The 20482-nt window shown below is 40.9% G+C and overlaps 1 protein-coding gene across 7 annotated transcripts in view; it reads right to left on the reverse strand.

Moving 5' to 3' along the window:
* Positions 1-20033, reverse strand: part of RABGAP1L (RAB GTPase activating protein 1 like) — a 223066-nt gene extending 203033 nt beyond the window's left edge. For 2 of the 7 annotated variants that reach the window (XM_064427731.1, XM_064427738.1), the window contains exons 1-2: positions 9893-10043; positions 612-779 (exon numbers count right to left, since the gene is read on the reverse strand). In XM_064427731.1, the coding sequence (XP_064283801.1) occupies positions 612-746 (135 nt within the window). In that variant the 5' untranslated portion in view covers positions 747-779; positions 9893-10043. Of the gene's footprint in view, positions 1-611; positions 780-1886; positions 2034-6652; positions 6816-9786; positions 10044-19904 lie in introns of those variants that run through there. The other 5 variants (XM_064427734.1, XM_064427733.1, XM_064427735.1 and 2 more) reach the window with 5 other exon arrangements.
* Positions 20034-20482: the final 449 nt, after the last annotated feature.

A 20482-nucleotide genomic window follows, 5' to 3' on the forward strand; every position in this document is an offset into this window, starting at 1 on the left:
TAGACAGAAATTATCAGCTGTAAGTAACTGTCAGAGTACTGCAATGACAGACTAGGCACTTACTGTCATTTCAGGGGGACCAAATTCCTGTTGTTCCAAGCAGAGCAAAACCAGTACATTGGCTACTACAGCTCAAATGGCTAAATCTGTATTTAACCAATCAGCTGTCACCCAAGTGCTAAAACATTCTGCTATTTAGAGGCAGAAATCTCTTAGAAAAGGTCTTACTCATGCCTAAAGTAGCACTAAGCAGGAAAACTAAATTAGAAACTAAAGTGCAAGAGATGGTGTAATCTAGTCCTATATAGACTAATTACATGCTTTTAAGATAACAGTCTCTGACCCCTCAATAAAGAATATTAAGCTTTAAACTGAATCTCATTATTCCTAAAGTCCTTCACTAATGTACAGAATAGAACAAAGCTAACTCCCAAAAGAAAACTTGAACTGCCACTTTTGGACAGATTTGTTTAATCCAAGCTGTTAATTTCACTGGAAGTCAGCAAGGACAAAAATTACAGTCTAAAACTCCTCTTAAGCACACACCAATTATGCACTCTTGCCATCAATACAAACCTTGCTACACATTTAAAAGTAAAGTCATAGCAAACCTTTAGCTGTGGCTTCTCATCGTTTTCAGAGGCATCCTCAGATTTCTGATGAACCAAGACAAATTCTTCATTAATTAACGTGGATACGGTCTCAGGAATCCTGCTGGCTTTGCTAAATGATGTTTTGACTTCCATCTCAGGTCAGTATTCTCCTCCTGCTACCAGAACCTAATAATGACCAAAAAAAATTAGTTTTTATGCTGTACACAATATGCTAATAAGTATAATATAAATTTATGGTGGACTAATATAATACTTAAAATTATACTACTGTATTTCTCAAACTCTGATTTCATTGGTATAAGGAATCTTATGATTTTTAGGCTGGTGTTTAAAAGTCCTATGATTTAACAGCAGTGGCTGTTATTTATGCATATAGATAACACATGAAGAGAGTTCACCCCAGAGCTTTGTCTTCCCCTGTTTTTCATCTTCCAGAGTCTGCTACCTCCACCTCCCTAATTTGTGCCTTTAGTTCTCCATCATACAGGTATCTGCCTTACCCAGAGCGTCACAAAGGTCATGTGAAGATTCAGATTATCTGATGGCTAATTTCCCAAAAACTGCATACTAAGTGTATGCTCTCTACATAAAAAAAAATTATTTAGCAATCACTTATGTTAGGGGCTTTTGTTATCCTTTCTATCTCTAGGTGGTGAAGTCAAAAGTGATAGTAAACCACAATGAGATCCTTCTCACCTAATTTCCCTGAAAACACCTGCAACAGTTAAAATTAATCACACCATTAAAAAATATAAACATAAGCAATATAAACATAAATATAAAATATAAACAATGAAAATATAAATATTACGGCAAACAAGAACAAGTTTTCCCATCTCTGCAGAAGGAAAAAAATCTAGAAACAAAGAGAAAGGGCAAAATAATGTTCAGCCTATAAAAGTTCATACAAAAATAGAGCTGAAACATTCCAAGCATGCCAGCATGAGGACACCTACTGTAGGTATCCACCAAATAAAGCCAGCATGACCTACATTAACTCAGAATGTATTCCCTCACTCCTTAGAGAATAAAGAGCTGAATCTTAGACTTTCTGTATTTTAAATGCATCTATTTTTATATTTTCTGTGTCAAAAAAGGGAAAATATATTTTCAGACTTGATATAAAGAGCATGCACTTCTACACATGGTCTACTTTCATTCCAGTTTCCTGAAAAATACTGCTCTAGCTGAGTGCTGGGATGTATTGTGCTTAGGAGTCAGAGTTCAGGTGAGTCACACACAGCACAGGGGGAAAAAATCTGTGACTGTCACCTCTGAGAGGCTAGAAAGTGCCCAAGGAGGAACAGCTCAAGCCACAGCTGCTGTGAGCAGGAACAAGAAGAGGTTAAGCTTCACCCTGCTCTTCCCAGCAGCACCAAGGAGCAGAACTGCACCACTTTTATTTCTCTTCCAATTCCAACCACCCAGTGATCAAGAGAAGAATGCTGACTTAGGTCTAGCTAAAGGGAACCAGAAAAACAGCACATGAAAGAACAAAGACATGCATGTTCTCCACCATTGTGAACAGGTGTTACTTATGATGTTAGCAGGATCAGAAAGTTTAGCAATTTCAAACCAAAAAAAGCAAGTATGGGAACTAGACAACTTTCAATACTGTAGTATTTTCTATAACATTTGAAACTACAGTCAACATGCTTTTGCCCTTTCAAAGATTTGGCTTAGCATAACCTATATGTAACTCCTCAAAAAGCTCTTCCCTCTTCCTAACCAAGCCACAGTTTTATCTATCAACCCAGAGAGGGTATTACATGCAGGAAACCCAGAAAAAAGAATTCAAGTTCTTTAGATAAGTGACTTGTACGGCACAAAAACTCATCAGAAGTCTCCTTATAAAAAAGCCTCCAAACAACAGCTGGAATACTCAAGAGAGTGGATACCAATTTGCATGAGCAGATTCACACACTCTGACACCTTCCACATCTCCAGACCAACCACAAACTCACAAGCAGGAATATTTTCCTGACAAATTATGTAAGCTGAGTTCTACCCAGCCCACAAAATGGACTCACTGCTGCAATAGGTTTTTTTTCAATTTTTTTAAAGCATCTTTGCTTTAAAGATTTAAAGAAAGACAAGGCTTGACTACACAAGATTTTAAGAATGTTACAAAAAATGGATCAATTTCATGTATTTTTAACAAGTGTTGTAAAAACATTGCTGAAGAGCTTGTTTGCAATAAACAGCAAATCTAGCTCAAAATACTAATTTCAAAGTAAATCCTCTATACGAAAGTGAAGGTCAGCTACTACACAACTCCTTGAAGGCAATGAAAGGCCATCAGTTATGGTCCCCAAAACCAGTATATCCTGAAGAATCTTTATCCTTGCAGTGACATCAGTACTGAAGAGAACAGTAAAGGTGACTGTCAGCCACATCAGGAGCAAAGGTCCAGGCTATCAGAGACCCCTCTTTCTCCCACTGCACACCTTGACAGTTTTTTGTGTTTTAGCCTATTTAAATTTAATTTTTGATCTTATGGGGGAGTAACACAGACACTCCAATGTAAAATGGTTCTCCTTTATCATCAGTCAAATGCAGATTGCTAACATCAGGTTATCACCAATTCTTCTTTCTGTGATGAAGTAAGAACCAACAGGCACCATGTGAACTATGAAATGTTTTCTGTAGCAATATTTCAATAATAAAAGCAGAAAAAATGTACCATTTGTAAAGCCAAAGAAAAGTAGCATCATGCAAATACAGAAGCATACTGACACACTAAATACTTATTCTTGCCCTGCTTGGGTAAAGGGAGTTTCAGAGAATTTCTACTTCATAAATATTAATCTGAAAGTAACGATTATAAACATGGGATGACTGGAGGAGCTCCTTATTCAAGTCAGATAAAAGCAACTGCAAGAAAGTGTATGGTATGCTGTGAAATTGAGTTACAAGGTATTTAATGTGTTTAAGAGTGTACTCCAAGTCTGCCTTTACAAGCAGCTTAAATCACCACAGCCAGTGCAGACACACACCTTTTTCTACACACAACTACATTAAGTGGACAAATCAGCACCCCAGAACCCCTCATTCCACTCCTTCATTACAGACTATTCCAACCTACTGTCAGTGTTCCCCTATCCCACTGCAGTACAAACAAAACCACTTTAGCTTTAGTTTGGCAGTAAAACAAACACAACCAGATCAGGCATTTGGGAAAAGCTTTATACACCATATTTTTTGATCAGTCTTTGACCAAAAATATGTTTTAATGCCAGAGACAAGCTATCATGACCAAGTTATTTCTTCAAACTAAACAATTTCAACTCTGATACAAATTTTACTCAAGAATATAGCTGTGATTCTTATGAAGACTATTGAGATTAACACCATTTTAAGTAGTAAGCTACCTAAAGAGAAAAAATTTCTATTTTTTCCTTATAAAGACACATACTCTTAATATTTCAGCTAAGCACTTTCGAAGAAAAGCAGTAAAAAGAATAAAAATCTCTCCAAAAGAATTATGCATTAAGATTTTTTAAGGCAGAGAAAAACATCTGAAGACTTTTTTTTTCTTTTGTAACAAGAAGAAAGACACATGCATTCTGGATTTTCCAGTCACCAGCAGTGAGTGGATGGTCACTCTCATTTCCCTTTTGTCAGTAGCTCTAGTCCTCTTTTTTACTCACCACCAACTTATTCACTTCAAACCTCCCTTTTCCTACACATGTAAAGAAAAAATGACAGCTGACATACTACACACGAACAAAATCTAAGAACAGACTCCTACTACTAAACTCAAGCACCTGCTTTTTTTAATTGTCCTTTCTGAGAAAAAGTTTAAAGGTTTAAAGTTAAGAATGTGAGCATTTATTTCTGACTGCATTAGTCAGAACATAGACAGTTGTTCAGTCTAAAATCACATCAGGTTTACTCCCTAATGACCTCAACAGCTGAATGCTGGCTCAGAATCCTGAGGAATGAGGTTTAGCATTTGCTTTACCAGTTTAAAGCTTCTGGGAGGGCAGCAACCAGCAGTGAGGAGCTGACAGGACAGGAAAGAGCAGATCCAACGCACTTCAGCTACCTCAGCTCCAAGGCCTGTTCCTTAGCTCAAGCTGCTGGTGGAAAACACACTCTCTGTTCTGCCAATGCTGATCCAAGGATTGCAACCTCAGGTCAGATGGTACCTTCCCAAATCCTCAAAGCCAGCTTCTCCAACAGCATCTTCCAAAAGTTGACAACAAATTCTGCTGTCACAGTTCTCTTCACAGCAGGGAACACTGACAAGTGTGTGTTGCTACTGTGAGGAAGTCATTGCTACAAAAGAGGTACCTTGAACAGTCATGCTTCTTCCTGTAGAGAAGGTATCTTCCCTCCATCCTCTGGTAAACAATATCACACATACATTAAAAAATCAGGAACAAATACACAGGAGGAATTTTTTCTAAACTCAGTGAAAAAAAGCCTACTATAATGAAAGAATTAATTAAAAAAAAAAAAAAGAGTTTCAGAAAAGTTTTTCTGAGAAACAGATTTTAAGACCAAAGAACTTTTGAGATACTAATTATTCAGACAGTTTTAAGAGAGAGTGTGTGTAGAGGTGTGATATGGTGTGTGGCTCTTGCTCCAAAATATATTTTAAGCCATAGGGACAACATAAGGACTGCAGAAAGACTGTTGCTCTTCTCTGTGAGCTTTATGATGTAGTTTTGGTCAAGCCAACCTCACTGATGTGCATCAGCTCCCAGTGTTTTGCTTATACAGTCCTGGATAAAAGGTAACTAAGCCATACTACTTGGACTGTCTTGGGTCCAGTGATCAGAACTTCCTTTCACATATGTTCAGTACTAAGCTGTGGAAGGCTCAAACCCAGCAGCTTCCCCACTTCATTCCAGAGAGGCATCCCAAACTCACTACAGGTGCCTTTGTAAAGCAGCCTAAATGATTAAAGAGCAAGAGAATGTGAAGAACAGCAATTCTAGAACAGCCAGGGGGATTCACACTGAATCAGAGCAAGGGACACAGGACAGAAACACTCCTGATTCCTTCCCTCCATAACTCTTCATGTACTCACACTGGGCCCAGACTTGCAAAAACACACCTCATGTACACCCAGGCAGCGATGTACATCCACGGGATTGCAGAGCAACACAGGCCAAGGCACTGCTGGCAACACACACTCATCATCACAGGAGAAAGAATCAAAGGCTCTGGAAAGCCACTGACTTTGCCGAAGGAAACTGCTTTGCAGACATGACAGATTCAAAAAATTCCTCTGCAAACTGGCCTCCAAAAGTAAATAAAATTTTCACATGAATCAGTCTTCTGAAGCAGGTACCAGACTTTTTTGTATTTACTTCCAGTTTGTGTTCAATAAATATTTCAAAGTTACCACCCTAGGTCCCTGTTGGTTTGTGGAAAGTAAAAATAAAAAAAAAACAAAAACAACCTTTTGCTTCAGTATTATCAAGCACCTAAAAAATTAGAAAATGTGGAGCTATGAAAAGACAGCAATTAAGGAAGATAAAGGTTGACCTATTTTCAGCAAGCAACAAGAAACATGCTTTGAAAGGAAGTTTCTTACCTGCTTGAAAGAAGACAATCAAGAAAAAGGCTAATTCTTTTTTTTAACAGAGAAACAAAATCATCCTGCACTACAGACAGGCTTGTATTAAAGGCAGGCTTTAAGGCCATACAGTTTGCCTGACTACCTCAAACTGCAAAAAAACCCCAAAAACTGGGAAATAAGTTATACCTATTTTCAGAACTATGGGTCTTCAAGAGAATCTCTGGGACCTTTGTGAAGGGGAAGGCCCAACAGAGCTATGCAGAAATTGGTGTTCTGCTAACTGAAGTCTGAAGTAGAAATAGATGCCAGAAGACATGGGTTATTCCCTTTTTTGAGCTTCAGGATACAGAGCATGACAGCAAAAGGAGCATTAAACTGACAATCCCTCCATGACTCAGATTTCCAGATGACTGAAGTGGGGTGGTGACTCCCTAACTCACACAAACACATGACAGAAATGTATCAAAACTGCATTAACCTGGCTCCCACCCCACAAGCTCCCTACCTTTAATGGGGGGCACCTTCCCCAGAAAGCCACAAGTGCTGCAAACACACAAAGCTTCACCTTTTCAATGCTTCTTCCCTGGAAGACTAAACAGCCTGATAAAATTCCGTATGTTTCTCTATGTTGAGGCAGTGCAGCTCACCAGCTGCTCCAAAACCCTCTTCTCTACTGACTGACATTTGCAGAAGAAAATTCTAGATGTCATAAAAACAGCTTGTTTAAATCTCACTGACCACAACAGCACAAAAATTTAATCCCAACTTCTCTCTGCGTAATCTTTTTATGAGAAACTGTCTCTGTGCTCATACTAAAAACTGTTGTATTATCCACAAATTGTTTCCCTGTCTTATCTCTGGAAGTGAAACACTATGTAAAGAACATAATGAAAAAACAAACAACCATTTATTTGGCTTACTGATATGATTTCCCAGGAACAAAATCAAATTAAGAAGCAACAGAGCTCTATCATTGTATTTTAAACACATACATATAGGTAGATTTAAAAATCCTTATTTCCAGAAAAGCACTGTTGAGAACACAAATCCTTTCAAATTAAAAAAAAACCTAACCAAATAACCAAAAAACAAAGCCACAAAAAATAAAGCAAAAAATCCCACAACTGGAAAGTAACCACAGGCTTATTTTGGCAACACTGTCTCCTCTGAGAAAGCAAACCCCCACTATGTAGCCAACAGCAAATAATTAGTCTGTTCATGATGGCAAACTGTTTGGAATTGTTGTACTGGGTGCCTAGATACAGAGGTTTTTCCAGATCCTTTTACACTTCAATAGCCAAAATCAATGTCATAGCCAAAGAAGAGCGATTTAAGGAAAACAGAATCAAAAGAGAGCTACACAAACAAGAAATTATCTGTTCTCCTTCAAAAACATACTACACCTGCACCTCCTCAAATAAAAGATAAGCAGCACTTGCCAAACACACCTCAGTGTGAATACTGAGACATTTAGTGGAAAGGAGAGAACCAGCTTTCCTGACTTGAATCTATGTTACACACAACGCACTGAACCACTTAAATATTGCACAGTCACAACGTGGAGTTGCTTGAGGGAAAAAATACTGCTTTTATTCGGCTTAAAGCTAAAACCACAGAGGTGAAGAACCATTCCCAGAGGAATGGGGGGCACATGGTTGGTACTGAGCTGGAGCATGACTCAAGCAAGGCAAACTGAAAAAGCAAACCACTGATCTCAAGCCCTAAAATGCACACATTGGGTAGCAGAAGCACCATGAACATTAGATAAAATGCCAGGTAAGTGGAAGCATGTCCGGAAAGCTGCTGGCTACAAAGGCAGCCTCTCAGCAAACTGGGGGCTTCCTTCTGTTTACCTGTACAATTTGGGCAAACAGGAGTCATGGATGACAAGCTACACCTCAGACAAAACAAATTTAAAAACAAGGTCTGTGGGATTCTTTTGAACAATTATTTGAATAAATTTTTCAGGCTAAGATTTGTCCACACACAGAAGAGAGACAGCGGTAGGAGAACAGAGCACACAAGCACACTTGCCTCTTCCTGCCACAGACTGATTCATGTTTCAAAGTACAGTTGATATTAGCTCATCCAATTAGTGTTTAACCAACCTAAGGAAATAGATTTTATTTTCAGCCACTTAGGAGAAAAACTTTCCTCTGTGTTTATTCCCCTCCAAAGAGTATAACAGGTAAATGTTCTTCTACCACTCTACAGGGATGTTACCAGTCTTTATGTGTATAAAACAAAAATAAATCAACAAACCACACTTTATACAGCAAGTTCTGGCAAATAGGTTTTACTCATTTAAGCAGTAGCTCATTCTGCCTCAAGGATAAAGCAACTCTAGTACACTTTCACACTGCTTCCCTGACACCAACTGAAAACTAACACTTCAATTTCTGCAGCCAGTAATTGATTTTTTAACTTTGGAAAATATAAAGTAGCAAGTACGAGTATGCAATTTTTCAGAGCTGGCATTTGGCAAACCCAAGTTCCTTTTTTTTGTCATTGCTACATGATGCTTGCAGGCAGCATTCAAATTGAAACCAATGACCAGCCAAGCTACCAAACTGTATCACCACTCAAAAATATAATGACCTATATTCCAGATGAAAGCATAAGCATAAGGCAATCCTTGTTTTAAGGAGATTATTCAATGGTTTATTCCCTAACTGTAAAAATAACAGTGTGGGTCTAATGCAGTCACTAGAACAACTTCTGTCCATTAAATAAATTGAGTATTTCAACCAGGAATTTTCTTCACATGCTGCTATGTCCAGAAATAATTACATGATGTAGAGCAAAAGAGCCCATATGGAAGAGCAGTATGAGACAAGGCAGCAGTGATCCCAGGTGCCAGTCCAATTCTGTGCCAAACAAGTGCCTTGTCCTGTGTCACCACGTCACTGAAAGCCACCAGAAATCCTGATCCACTGCCCTGCACCGACTGCCTCCAGGGCTAGTAAAATCCTTGTTCCTCCAAGACAGAATTGGAATTTATTACCTCGAGGTTTATAACATGCATTCTGGGAAAAAATAACAGCAAAAAATCTTGCAAAAATACAGCAAAAGTCATTAGTCTTCTTGCTGCAATTTTCTTGTCTCACATTAGCCAATAATCATGAAAAACCCTAGCACCTATCTGATGAGGGTGGCTATCCAGACCAGTTTAGATTTTCAGTGTTTCATCAAATTTCTAATTTGATAAACTCACTTGATTGTATAAAAGAAGACATGAGAAGCCAAAAATGTGTGTTTACTATGCCTTTTTTTTTCTTAATCAGTCTCTCAAAGTTTCAGAGAGCTTCCCAAATATTACCACACTGTACCATCAGTTTCAGCATAAATGATGCATGGTGTTTGTTAAATGTAGACGTGAAAACTTACTATCCATGTTTATGTACTGAATACTTCCACAAAATACTTTTACTTAAGGAAACAACAAAGTTACAGGCAGCTAATCTAAAAATAAAAAAATCACAGAAAGGTGAAGTGGTCAAAAAAAAAAGGCCATGCTCTAAGAAGTGGTTATATAAACATATCTTTTCCACAACCTTGCTTTCAGCATCCTGCCCATCTCCCTTAAATTAAGGACAAGCTACTGAAAGGCCAAACACACAGTTAAGAAATTGCAACTACCAAAGACAGCGTCTCAATCAGCCTCAGAGCCAGAGGGTGCAGTGCTGCCCTGCCAGGAACAAACACATGAAATAAATAAAGCACGTTCAGTGCAAGGAATCCAAACCTGCCACAGCACATGTTGTAGTCAGGATGGCCACAGTACACAGAGTATCATCCATCATACAGTATCAGAGAGTTTCAGCCCATACAGAGCATCAACACACCACCTCAGGAGGCTGCAAGCATCTGCCCCTGTTCTGTAGCCCAGCCTTTTATCCCCTCACGTTCATGCCCTGCACCTGTGTGCCCCCTGCTCCCTTTGGTGTTGCTCAGTGCCCCTGGGCACTCCAGGGCTCATTGCTGTCAGTGCTGCTCACCTGCTGCCACAGCTGCACCCACTGGGGATGGGGCTAGGCCAGCCCCACTCCCAATCACCACAAACTGTGTGCCCACACAAACCTAAACATGAAGTGTGACCTACAAAAGCACCAGCATCTCACCCTTCAGCCAAGTCAGAGCCAGCTCTGTGCAGTCACCAGTCAGGTGCTCAGAAGCCCCAGCAACAGCAATGATAACAAACTGCACTGTGCAAGTGTAGAATTGCTGTGACACCTCACATGAATTTCTTGGGCAATGTAGACAACAACTCACCTGCTCTTTCCACACTCCCCAGTGAGACCCCTGGAGCTCAACTACTGCCAGATATAACAAAAAACAGAATCACAAAGGCCAGAGAGAGAAACTGGGAGAGACTGCTGGAACAAGGATCACTTGAATTGGTCTTATTACACCCTTTGATTTCTCTGGCTACCATCAAAAGCTCGATTCTAAACCACACTTCAGTCTGACCCCTTTATGTTCAGTCTGACTTACTGATGTCTCTATATGATGAAAGGAAAGAAGAATCAGAAAGGGGAAGTTATAAGGGTCAAAAGCAAATTATCACTCCGAACAACTGTGGACAACTTGCAACTTCACATTACTGTTTTGAAACTTGACAAAATATTTTCTTGGACATTTTGATCAACTCATTTCCCTTCTCCCCTCACAGTTTAGGAATAAACAGTAATATTTAACCTTCAAAACAATGTAAAAATCAGTTGCTGACTTTCATTCCTTACTTGTTTCCTCAGAATTGTTTAACAGTTATGTCCAAGAATAATTCTAGTTATCAGTTCCGGACTTCTTGCGAGTTTATACTGCCAACACTCATTTTTAACAATTAGGATCAAGTATGGCAGGGTTAAAAACACCTCTTATGGTTTGAGTGTATCTCTATGAGTAAAAACAAACTGTCTACATAAACACAAGTGACCAATGTCACCAGACTGCCTGATCCAAGTTCCAGCTGAAGTTTTACTCCAAAACAACTGCTGGCACACACAAAAGTTCTCCACTGCTGTTTTGCACTCCTGTGCTCACAAACACTTAAGTTCAAGCAGAAGTACTGAAAAGCTACCCAGATTTCAGTAGTATCTGGAAGATGCAGGAGGTGGAAAATAGCCTTTAAAAAAGCTGCAAATATTCCTACCTTCTCTGCTAAGATCACACTTCACTACCAAGCACCCAAGTGAGCACAACAAGGCACAGAACACAGACCAAACTCAGCAGCCAGCACTGGGAGCAGCCATGCAGCACTGCCACCAAGCAGTTATTTGAGAGTTCTCTTCAAAATAACAGGAAATAATGAAAGTATACACCAGTGGAACAAAATAAAATGAAGGGTTTACAGAATGAAAAAAAAAAAATTCCATTTCCTGCCACATGCATTTCAGGTTAGTCAGTCTACATCATATAATCTAGTATTTGTTTCTCCGTAACAACTAACTTAAAAAACTCCAAGCTTCTAAGGACAAAAAAAACAGCTTGCAGCATTCGAACTCTTAATAAATGGAAATACACCAATATCTTATATAAATACAAAGAAAAATTAATTATTTTCAAATTTTAGCCAGCTTTTAAATTTCTCCACCTACTTCTAAATTAAAATTCTGGACCTTGTATTTTATATCTGAATACACAGTGGGAGAGACAAAGCACTAGACTAAGAATATTTGCATTTTATTTTCACACTGATTTGCTTGCAGAGGCCTGAGCACTGAAAAGGCAGAGCACAGCCTTTGCCCTTAATTAACATCTTGGGACAAGAATAAAGAGTTAGAAAACAAAGAGAAAAATAACACATACATACTTTTAAGATTGTAATGCATTTGTTAAAAAATACAAATAGGTATTTGTATTTTTACAAATTTGTGTACTGCAATAGATCTGTGGATCTCAGCAAAATAATTTTGTCAAATTTCAGAAAAAAAAACAGTAATATTTTGCATAGACAACAGAAGTACAAATTAGAACTGTCTTACTTACTATGCTGAAATAGAGGATTACAAGACACCAGATCTCTGCAAAGTGCAGTAATCAAGTCAAAATATTTAAATTGATCTTCTCTAAAGTGTTTTCCACTGAAGGAACTTCAGAAAAGGCAGATTGCTACAGAATTTATAACCAAAACATTCAAACCCACCTGGAAACATGCCACTCTTACACCACTGTGAAGCTCTAACACCTCCTGAGTAATTGTACTCAACAGAAAAGCAAAGCGTTCAAATGTAACTACTTCTCAAATAAACATTGTAGGGAACAGAGAAGGAAATTCATTTCTGGTTAAAACAAAAACCAATTCACCAGAACAGGATCCATTTCCCTAAACAGCAGCAAAGATTATCAAAACTAATTATTCAATTAGTTTATGCTGAAAGTCAATCCTTCGAATAAGATTCTTGGACAAAGCCTCAAGTCCCATTCTTTTTCCTTCCAAAACAAAAAAAATTAAGTCATATGCATGGACAACTGGAACAGGTCAGCATCTGCAACTTGCTGTCTACCCCCAAAAAGTTTGCTTGTGTGACTTAAGGTACATACAACAGACACGACCTTATACTTGAATACTTGAACTGAAAGCAATACTTGAACTGAAAGCACAGCTACCTAACTTAGCTCAACACCCTGAAAGTCAGAGGTTTAAGCACCCCTTACCACTGACAAGAAGTGTAAGCTCAAGACTATCTCATAATTACTAAGCAATTGTCTTCTGGAAACTTGTGCCATCACACCTTGCAATACAACATACAGAGGTTTTGTAGATGAAAGAATAAATAAATAAATACACACACAAAATGTAAGAGATGTTCTGAGAGCCGTGTTTATTTATTGACCTGCAAGAGAAGACCACGGATTGGTCATGACTGGTTACTCAAAACTGATTCCTTTCATCAAAAGAATTAACACTACGCAAGTTTTACAGCACGTGCTGAGAAGGGACTTTGTTGTCAGCCACATTCACACTGATTTCATTCCTCACCTGTGTCACTGATACACGGTATGACAGCAACCAACTTATTTCACTTCTAAGCCCAAGAGTGACACGGAAATCTCACTAAGCCATTTAGCAAGTGGCCTTCAAGATCCACTCTTAGATTCACTCACTGACTGAAATCCTGTTCTGACAGTTTACTGCTTCTTAAAAACACCTTTCCTTTTCTCTGCCCTTTTACCTTTTCTTCTCCGTTAGAAATCACGTGGGAGATACCAGGAATTTGAGTAATTAAGACAGGAAGCTGTCCACCATTATTAGTAATTAGGTTTACTATTTAAGTGTGTGCCAGTTGCCTAATATAAAATGAAAGATCACACATGAAGGCAAATGTGCAGATTATAATTTTACCATTAATTACCACAGTTAATGTGCACTGTTTTGCATCAAAGATTTCACTTCAAAATCTTTTCACTATAGCAGAAAACACCTCAGAACTCCCAACCATGCAAAAAAGGGTATTTCTAGTCCAAACAGATGCCAAAGCCCTACGTGGAGAGAGCAGCCAGACCAGTAACTGACATATCCAAGGCTGTACCTTGATGCCACTGAATCACCAGAACATCAGCACAAATCACACTTACACCAATCAGGAAACTGCAGGACACATCAAGCACCTGCAGAGGGTTTAAACTAGCCAAGAATTTCATTTCAGACTGTCTACACAGATTGTAACTCAAGAACTCATTCCCTTATTTGTCTTGAATAAAAAATGCTTCTATTTCCAAAATTTTAGTTTATCCCAATGATTTCTCAAATGGATTCATGTATCAACAGAAAATAATTAAATTAATTCCAACTGGAAGCATTTATGTACAGATGGCATCAAGTATTTATCCACTCATCTTGCTGTTAAATATTAACATTCTTTTCAATGAAAGGGGAAGGGCATACACTGAAACTGTAAATTTCTATGTTGAGTTAGTTATTTTAGTGATGGGGGAAGAAAATTAATTTAAAAAAAAATGTGGATCATTTTTCTCATTGCTTTGTCTGTCTCCTTGGTACAAATTGCTCTCTACATCTCAAGCAGGGCTTACCCCATACAAGAGTTTGATACTGCTTGCTGCTTGTTTAGGAGGAACTGAAATCTCCCATTCAACCACAACAAGCTGAAGTTAGAATCATTCATTAACCAACACTTCAACTAATTCCAAAGTTTTACATATTTACAGATACAAAGTTTTGATCTCTGCTTCACAAGCACCCAGCAGGCAGATGCTGGAGAAGCTACCCAAGAGCAGACCAAAGACAGAGGCTGTAGGATGGCATTAGGAAAAATCAACGTTGGCAGCAGAAGGAAAGGTAAGGAAGAAGTGCTCTCTGTGCTCAGTGGAACAAGTCACCTGTTAACAAAGTGCATGGAAAAGGATAACATACATGTAGCTTTTTTTGCCCCAGTTTTCACTGGTAAGGTCCACTCAGAGGCTTTCCAGACCTCTGAGCCCAGTAGCAGTCTGCTGGAGTGAGAAGTCCCCTCCAACAGAGACAGATGAAGTTTGGAAGCACTTCACGAAACTGGAAACATACAATCGATGTAACCAGATGGGCTATATCTAAGAATCCTGATGGAGCTGGTCATGTAGCTGAGATATCACACTCTACCACTTTTTAAAAGGCCATGAGACTGTGAGAGGCTCCTTCTGACCAGAAAAAACAAAATATCACAACCAACTTCAAGAGCAAGGAGGAGGATCCAGGCAACCACAGAGCAGCCAGCCTAACCTAAGTCCACGAGAGGATTATAGAGCAAATCCTCCTGGAAGGCATCCCTCTGCTCAGGGAGCACAGGAAGATGACAGGGAATAGCTAGCATGGATTTACCAAGGGCAAGTGATGCCTGAAGAACACAAGAGCTTACTGCAAGGAGGTGACTGGCTTAGCAGATGATGGAAGAGCACAGAACACAGAAGGCCATTCACAAGTCTCCCACAGTATCCCTACAGCCACACTGGTGAGACAGGCATGGGGTAAGCGAGCAATGAAGTGTTTGGGAATTGCCTGGAAGTGTTTGGGAAGTGCCTGGACTGCTGAGCTGAAAGATCAGCCACAGCTGTACCAAGCTCCATCCAAGCAGCTGCAGTGGCATCCCCTAGGGATCAGCTGGATGAAACCAGCAGTACCACCCAATGTCTCTAGGAATCATCTAGATGGTGGGACAGGCTGCATCCTCAGTAAGTTTCCAATGACACCAAAGTGGGAATGGTCAGCTCCACTCAGACCTGGACAGGCTGGAGAAAGGCACCAGAAAGACCTTGTGAAGTCCAGTGAAGGCAAGTGCTGGGTCCTGTATCAGTGGCAGAACAACCTCCTGTGACAAGACAGGCTGAACACGAACTAGATAAAGACTCACTTTTTCAGAAAGTATTTGGAGATCCTGGCAGACACAATTTTGAAAACAAGTCACCAGTACACGCCCATAGCAAAGGCAGCTGAGCACAGCAGGGGCTGGATGCAGGAGTGCAAGGCAGCAGGGCCAGGGCAGGATCAGTCCCCTCTGCTGAGCACCTGTGAGGCCGTGTCTGCAGTGCAGCCAGGTTTGGGCTCCCCGGTGCAGGACTCACACAGACACCCTGGAGCACGGCCAGTGGCCAAGCTGGCCAGATGGCAGGAGCACATGGTGTACAGTGAGAGGCTGATGGAACTGGGTTTGCACAATCTGGTCAAGAAAAGACCTCTGAAGAATCCTTATTACAGTCAGCTCTCTAATGAAAGGCTGCAGAAGAGAGAACTGGACTCTTCTGGGTGATGGACACTGACATGTTAAGAGGCAACAGACACAAGTTAGAAAGTAAATTTCAACTGCCTCAAAGGGAGGGAGGAAAGATAAAATCACTATGTGCAGTCAAATGTGGAAACAGATTGCCCAGAAAGGTGTAAAAGGCTGGAACAATCTTATCTAAATTATTCCTACTTTAATATATCCAGGGCGCTGGATTAGATGACCTCCAGAAGCCCCTTCCAACCTAAATGACCCTGTCTTAAGAATTTACTATTTGACCTGCCAATTATTCTGTATTACAAACTTTCCTTCAGCAGGTTTTGCATCAGGTTTATTACTTTCAATCATGTGTTTCAAAATTCCAGTTCTCCTCTACATACAGTAAGCCTACATCCAGTGTTGTACACAGAAATGTACATATCTCTTATCTTCTTGCCCTTAGAACTTCTTCCCTTTGTACTGTGCTTCCACCACAAACAGGGAACATGTTTTCAGCATCAGAAGAATTTTGCACTTTCAAGCTTAATTGATCAAAAAAACCTCACACCTTCAATATTCTGGCTCATGATACAGGGATGACAAGATTCCAGAGTAGGAAAGCAGATGGCTGTGACCCATCTCATTGTGGCAAAAGCTCCTTTTTCCCTCTGACCTCTTACAAAAAATTAGAAAGACACTTCCGCTATTCTTTCCAAAGAGTAAGAAATATTCCATGAAAGACACAATCTAACATGTTTTCCACAAGGGCCTTACTCACCTTTCAGAGCAATCTATTTTACTAAGCAGATTTTGGTGCCCCATTTATGTATTTATGTTCTGTTTACAAACAGTCACACCCAACAAACTAGTTTGTCAGCATCACAAAGTCCCCTCTGGGAACACTCCTGACAGCAAATTTAAATAAACACCTTAACAGCCACAGAGGCTTTCTAATAATCTAAACATTAGTTTTGTTTCTCTTAAAAGTTAAGAATACAGGAAAAAGGTGAAATAAATAATTTTCAAACATGTCAGCCTTTTTTATGGACTAGGACTCCATCAAAGAACAAAGAATGCCTTCACCAATCCAGGTTACAATAATGGCTCCTTCAAAACCTGTAGCAGTATAAAGAGTAAGATTGAGACTGGAGCAAACTGCCAAAGGTAGGAATTTCAAAAAACACATCTTATCAAAATATACTTGAAAACAACTTAACCTTCACTAAAAGGACACATTCAGGAAGCTCAGTCTTAATGCCTGAAAGGTGCATTTTAATTCTCACTTAATAGGTCAAGATTAAAACTCATGGGGAGAAGCTGAGAATTATTACAGGAATGATTAGTCTAGCTGGTGGCCCAAAGAGCAAACAAACCTTCATGGTGCATTTCCACACATTTTTGCATCCTCTTTGTTAAAAGTGCCTTTTTTTTTTTTTGATACCAAGATCCAGAGTGCCAATAAAACCTATTAGTCCATGGGGTGCATAAAATGAGTATAATCCCATGACAAATTAATCTAGACTAGAAATCAGAAAGTGTGTAATTACTAAGGTCAGTCAGGTTTGAAATAGCCTTCCTATTACAGCAGAGGTAATAGCAATATACAACTAATTATTTTTAAATTAGAGCTGAATAAATTTACAAAAACCCCTAACAATGCCAAGATCCCTCCCTGAAATTAAGAGCTCACCAAAAAGTTCAGAGAGCAGAACAGATTAACAAAGGAGAGAGAAGAAGAAAACCACAGCAATTTCTGTGGGCCCATGGAAGAACACAGACACAGAGATGGCTCTTGAGTCCATTTAATGTTGTCAAAAGCCAATAAAAATTACACCATGGCATCATAATCAATCTAAGACAGTACTGGCAGAAAAAAAAAGAGCCACTACACTTGTATCATTGCTACTTTCAATCAAACCCACAATGTAGCTTCTTCTAGCAGCACTGGCTTCTGCCATTAAGGCACTGACCACAAAGCCAGGTCCCAGCTAAGAAGCATCACAACACCTGTGACTGCTCCACCCTCTCCCCACCAGCACTCAACTTCCTCCTCTGGAATAAGCCAATGTCCACACGGCCGGGCAAGCGAGCTGGGTCAGGAAGTTGTTGTAATCAGAGTACCTCAGGGAACAAAAAAAAAAGAAGAAATAGAAGTACATCTTTTTAACCAGATTAGTTCTTTTTACTCACTTCCTGACTGTGGAAGTCCCTTTGATGAGAGATGAGAAGGAGAAGTCAAAATGCAGACTGTCTTGAAATGCTAGGGAGTACACCAGGAACACAAGAGAGCCACATTGTAAACTTGATCTTTTTGCAATCCCCTTACTAACACCACCACAACGTAATCTGTGAATCACTTTTTAAAGAGCTGAATGCTATTTTTAACAAAGCAATACATTACACTGTAACCATTTCAAAGCAAAAACACTGCAGAGCAATTTTTACAGTTCTCATATGTACGGCCATGCTGTTCACAGCCCCAGAGTGCTTTTGGGAAAAAGCAGTTATTTAAAAAAATCAAATAAACACAACAAAACTAACCCAGCATGATTTTCCACCTCTGCCTAAAACAGAAGGAAGTAGTGGAAGACTCTGTCACTCCCTGAGTTCTGGGGTTCATCAGCTGGGGCTGGCTCCCCTCAGGACACTCACTGGCAGCGTTCTTACAACACTGGAGTCAATTTGTGCTTACTGTAACTGTATTTGTAGTCTTTTCAAGTTTAAACTACAAAGTTATTAATCATATAATTGTTACCATCTAACCCACATGAACAGGGTAACCCTACTTAAAACCTAGGCAGAGGCATCATTTGCAGAACCAACCTTATAGGCCCATAAACCTTCATACAATCTGGAGCCAGGCTGGTCCGACAGGCAGTCAGGATTTGGCTGATATCATAGAGATTTGGTTAAATAAAGCCACAGCACCTTTTCCGCACTTAAAGGAGTAACAAAATGTTGCCTGTACCATCGACAAGACATCTCTCTGGAAACCGAAAGCACACCTGCCCTTCTGAAAGTTTTAGCTGAAAAACAACGTGGTTGTGAGACTAGAGCTCGACAGTGAGAGACAAGCAATGCTTACCTAAGCAAATTACTTCTTAATTGTCACTAGATTTTTTTTTCTCTGTTTTAAAGAAGAGCTGTTATTTGAATCTTTTTTCCCCCTCTTAGGCACACGATGGATGGATACACACACGCACACAGCTGTGAAATGTGGTAGGATAATCCTTATTCACAGCACTATCAAACCAAGCACGGGTACAACACAGCTCCGAGAGAGTGACAGCAGGAGCAAAGTACACACGACACTGCAGGAACTTATCCAGAGGAGAGCCAGCAAGTCCATTTCCTTCACTGCCGTCCCTGCTTCAGATGGTATCAGCAGGTTTTCAAGTACTTTTATCTAAAGACAAGAATGTTGTACCAGCTTGCGGGTCGGGAGAGAGTGGAAGAGGGCTTAAAAAATAAAACAAACAACGAGAAATAAAACAAACCACCAGAGAACAAAAAAAGAAAAGAAAATAACAATCAGCCCAAAACAAAACATAACGTAGATGAAACTGAATGAAAGTGGATGAAATTGAATGAAACTGAGTGAAACTGACGCATGCAGGCGGCAGATTTAGGACAGTAGTTTGCTAGTCTGGGCTCTTGGGAAGTGACTTCACTTTTCCCGCGGAGGAGGCAGGGAGATGAACGCTTCCACAGCGCTCTCGCATTCCTGACCACGAAAACAACTTTATTTTTTAAATCCTGCGCTGCGCTCGAGCTCCTCTCCTCCCGGAGCGCCGCTGCCCAGGGAACTCCACGCACACAGACAAACACCGAATAAGACGAACCAGCGGAACCACGGCCCCGCCGCCCCGGGGCCCCGCGGCCAGCGGAGGAGCCACCTCAGGTCAGCGGGCACCATCGCCCGTCACACGGCTGGCCCGGCGGCTCCCTCCCCTCCCGTCCTCCTGCGGGAGCGCCGACCTCCCTGCCCGCGCCCCTCATGACACCCGCTCCGCTCCGCTCGCCCCGGCGGGGCAGGCCCGGGACAGCGTCCCGATCGCTCACCGGTGCAGCCCGGGCCGTCCTCCCCGCGCTGCCGCTGCCTCCAGCCCGGCGGGGCCGCGCAGCCGCCTCAGGGCCGGGACAGCGTCGCCCACATTCCGGCGGCGAGAGGGCGGGCGGGTGCGCGCGCACGGCTGACACGGCGTGAGGGCGGGAGGGAAGGAGGGACGGCGGCCGCTCTCGGCAGCCGCGGCCCCGCCGGGAGCCCCGGGCCGCTCCGCGCTGCCGGCCGACTCCGCGCCCGGCCCGGCTTCCCGTCGGTGTGGAATTCTTGTGCGGCCCCTCTGGGACACAGAATTATAGAATGGTTTCGGTTGGAAGGGGGCTTTAGACCATCTCGTTCCTCCATCGTGCCACAGGCAGGGACACCTTCCACTGGAGCAGGTTCCTTCAAGCTCTGTCCAGCTTGGCTTTGGACACTTCGGGGATGGGGCAGCCACAGCTTCTCTGAGCACCCTCTGGCAGGGCCTCACCACTCTCACAGGGAGACATTTGTTCTAATATCTAATCTAACCCTGCTCTCTAGTGGTAAGCAATTCTTCTGGGTCCTGTAGCTACATGCTGTTGTAAGTAAATTCTCC

This window comes from Passer domesticus, chromosome 7 (assembly GCF_036417665.1).
Source record: "Passer domesticus isolate bPasDom1 chromosome 7, bPasDom1.hap1, whole genome shotgun sequence".
Classification (NCBI taxonomy): Eukaryota; Metazoa; Chordata; class Aves; order Passeriformes; family Passeridae; genus Passer; species Passer domesticus.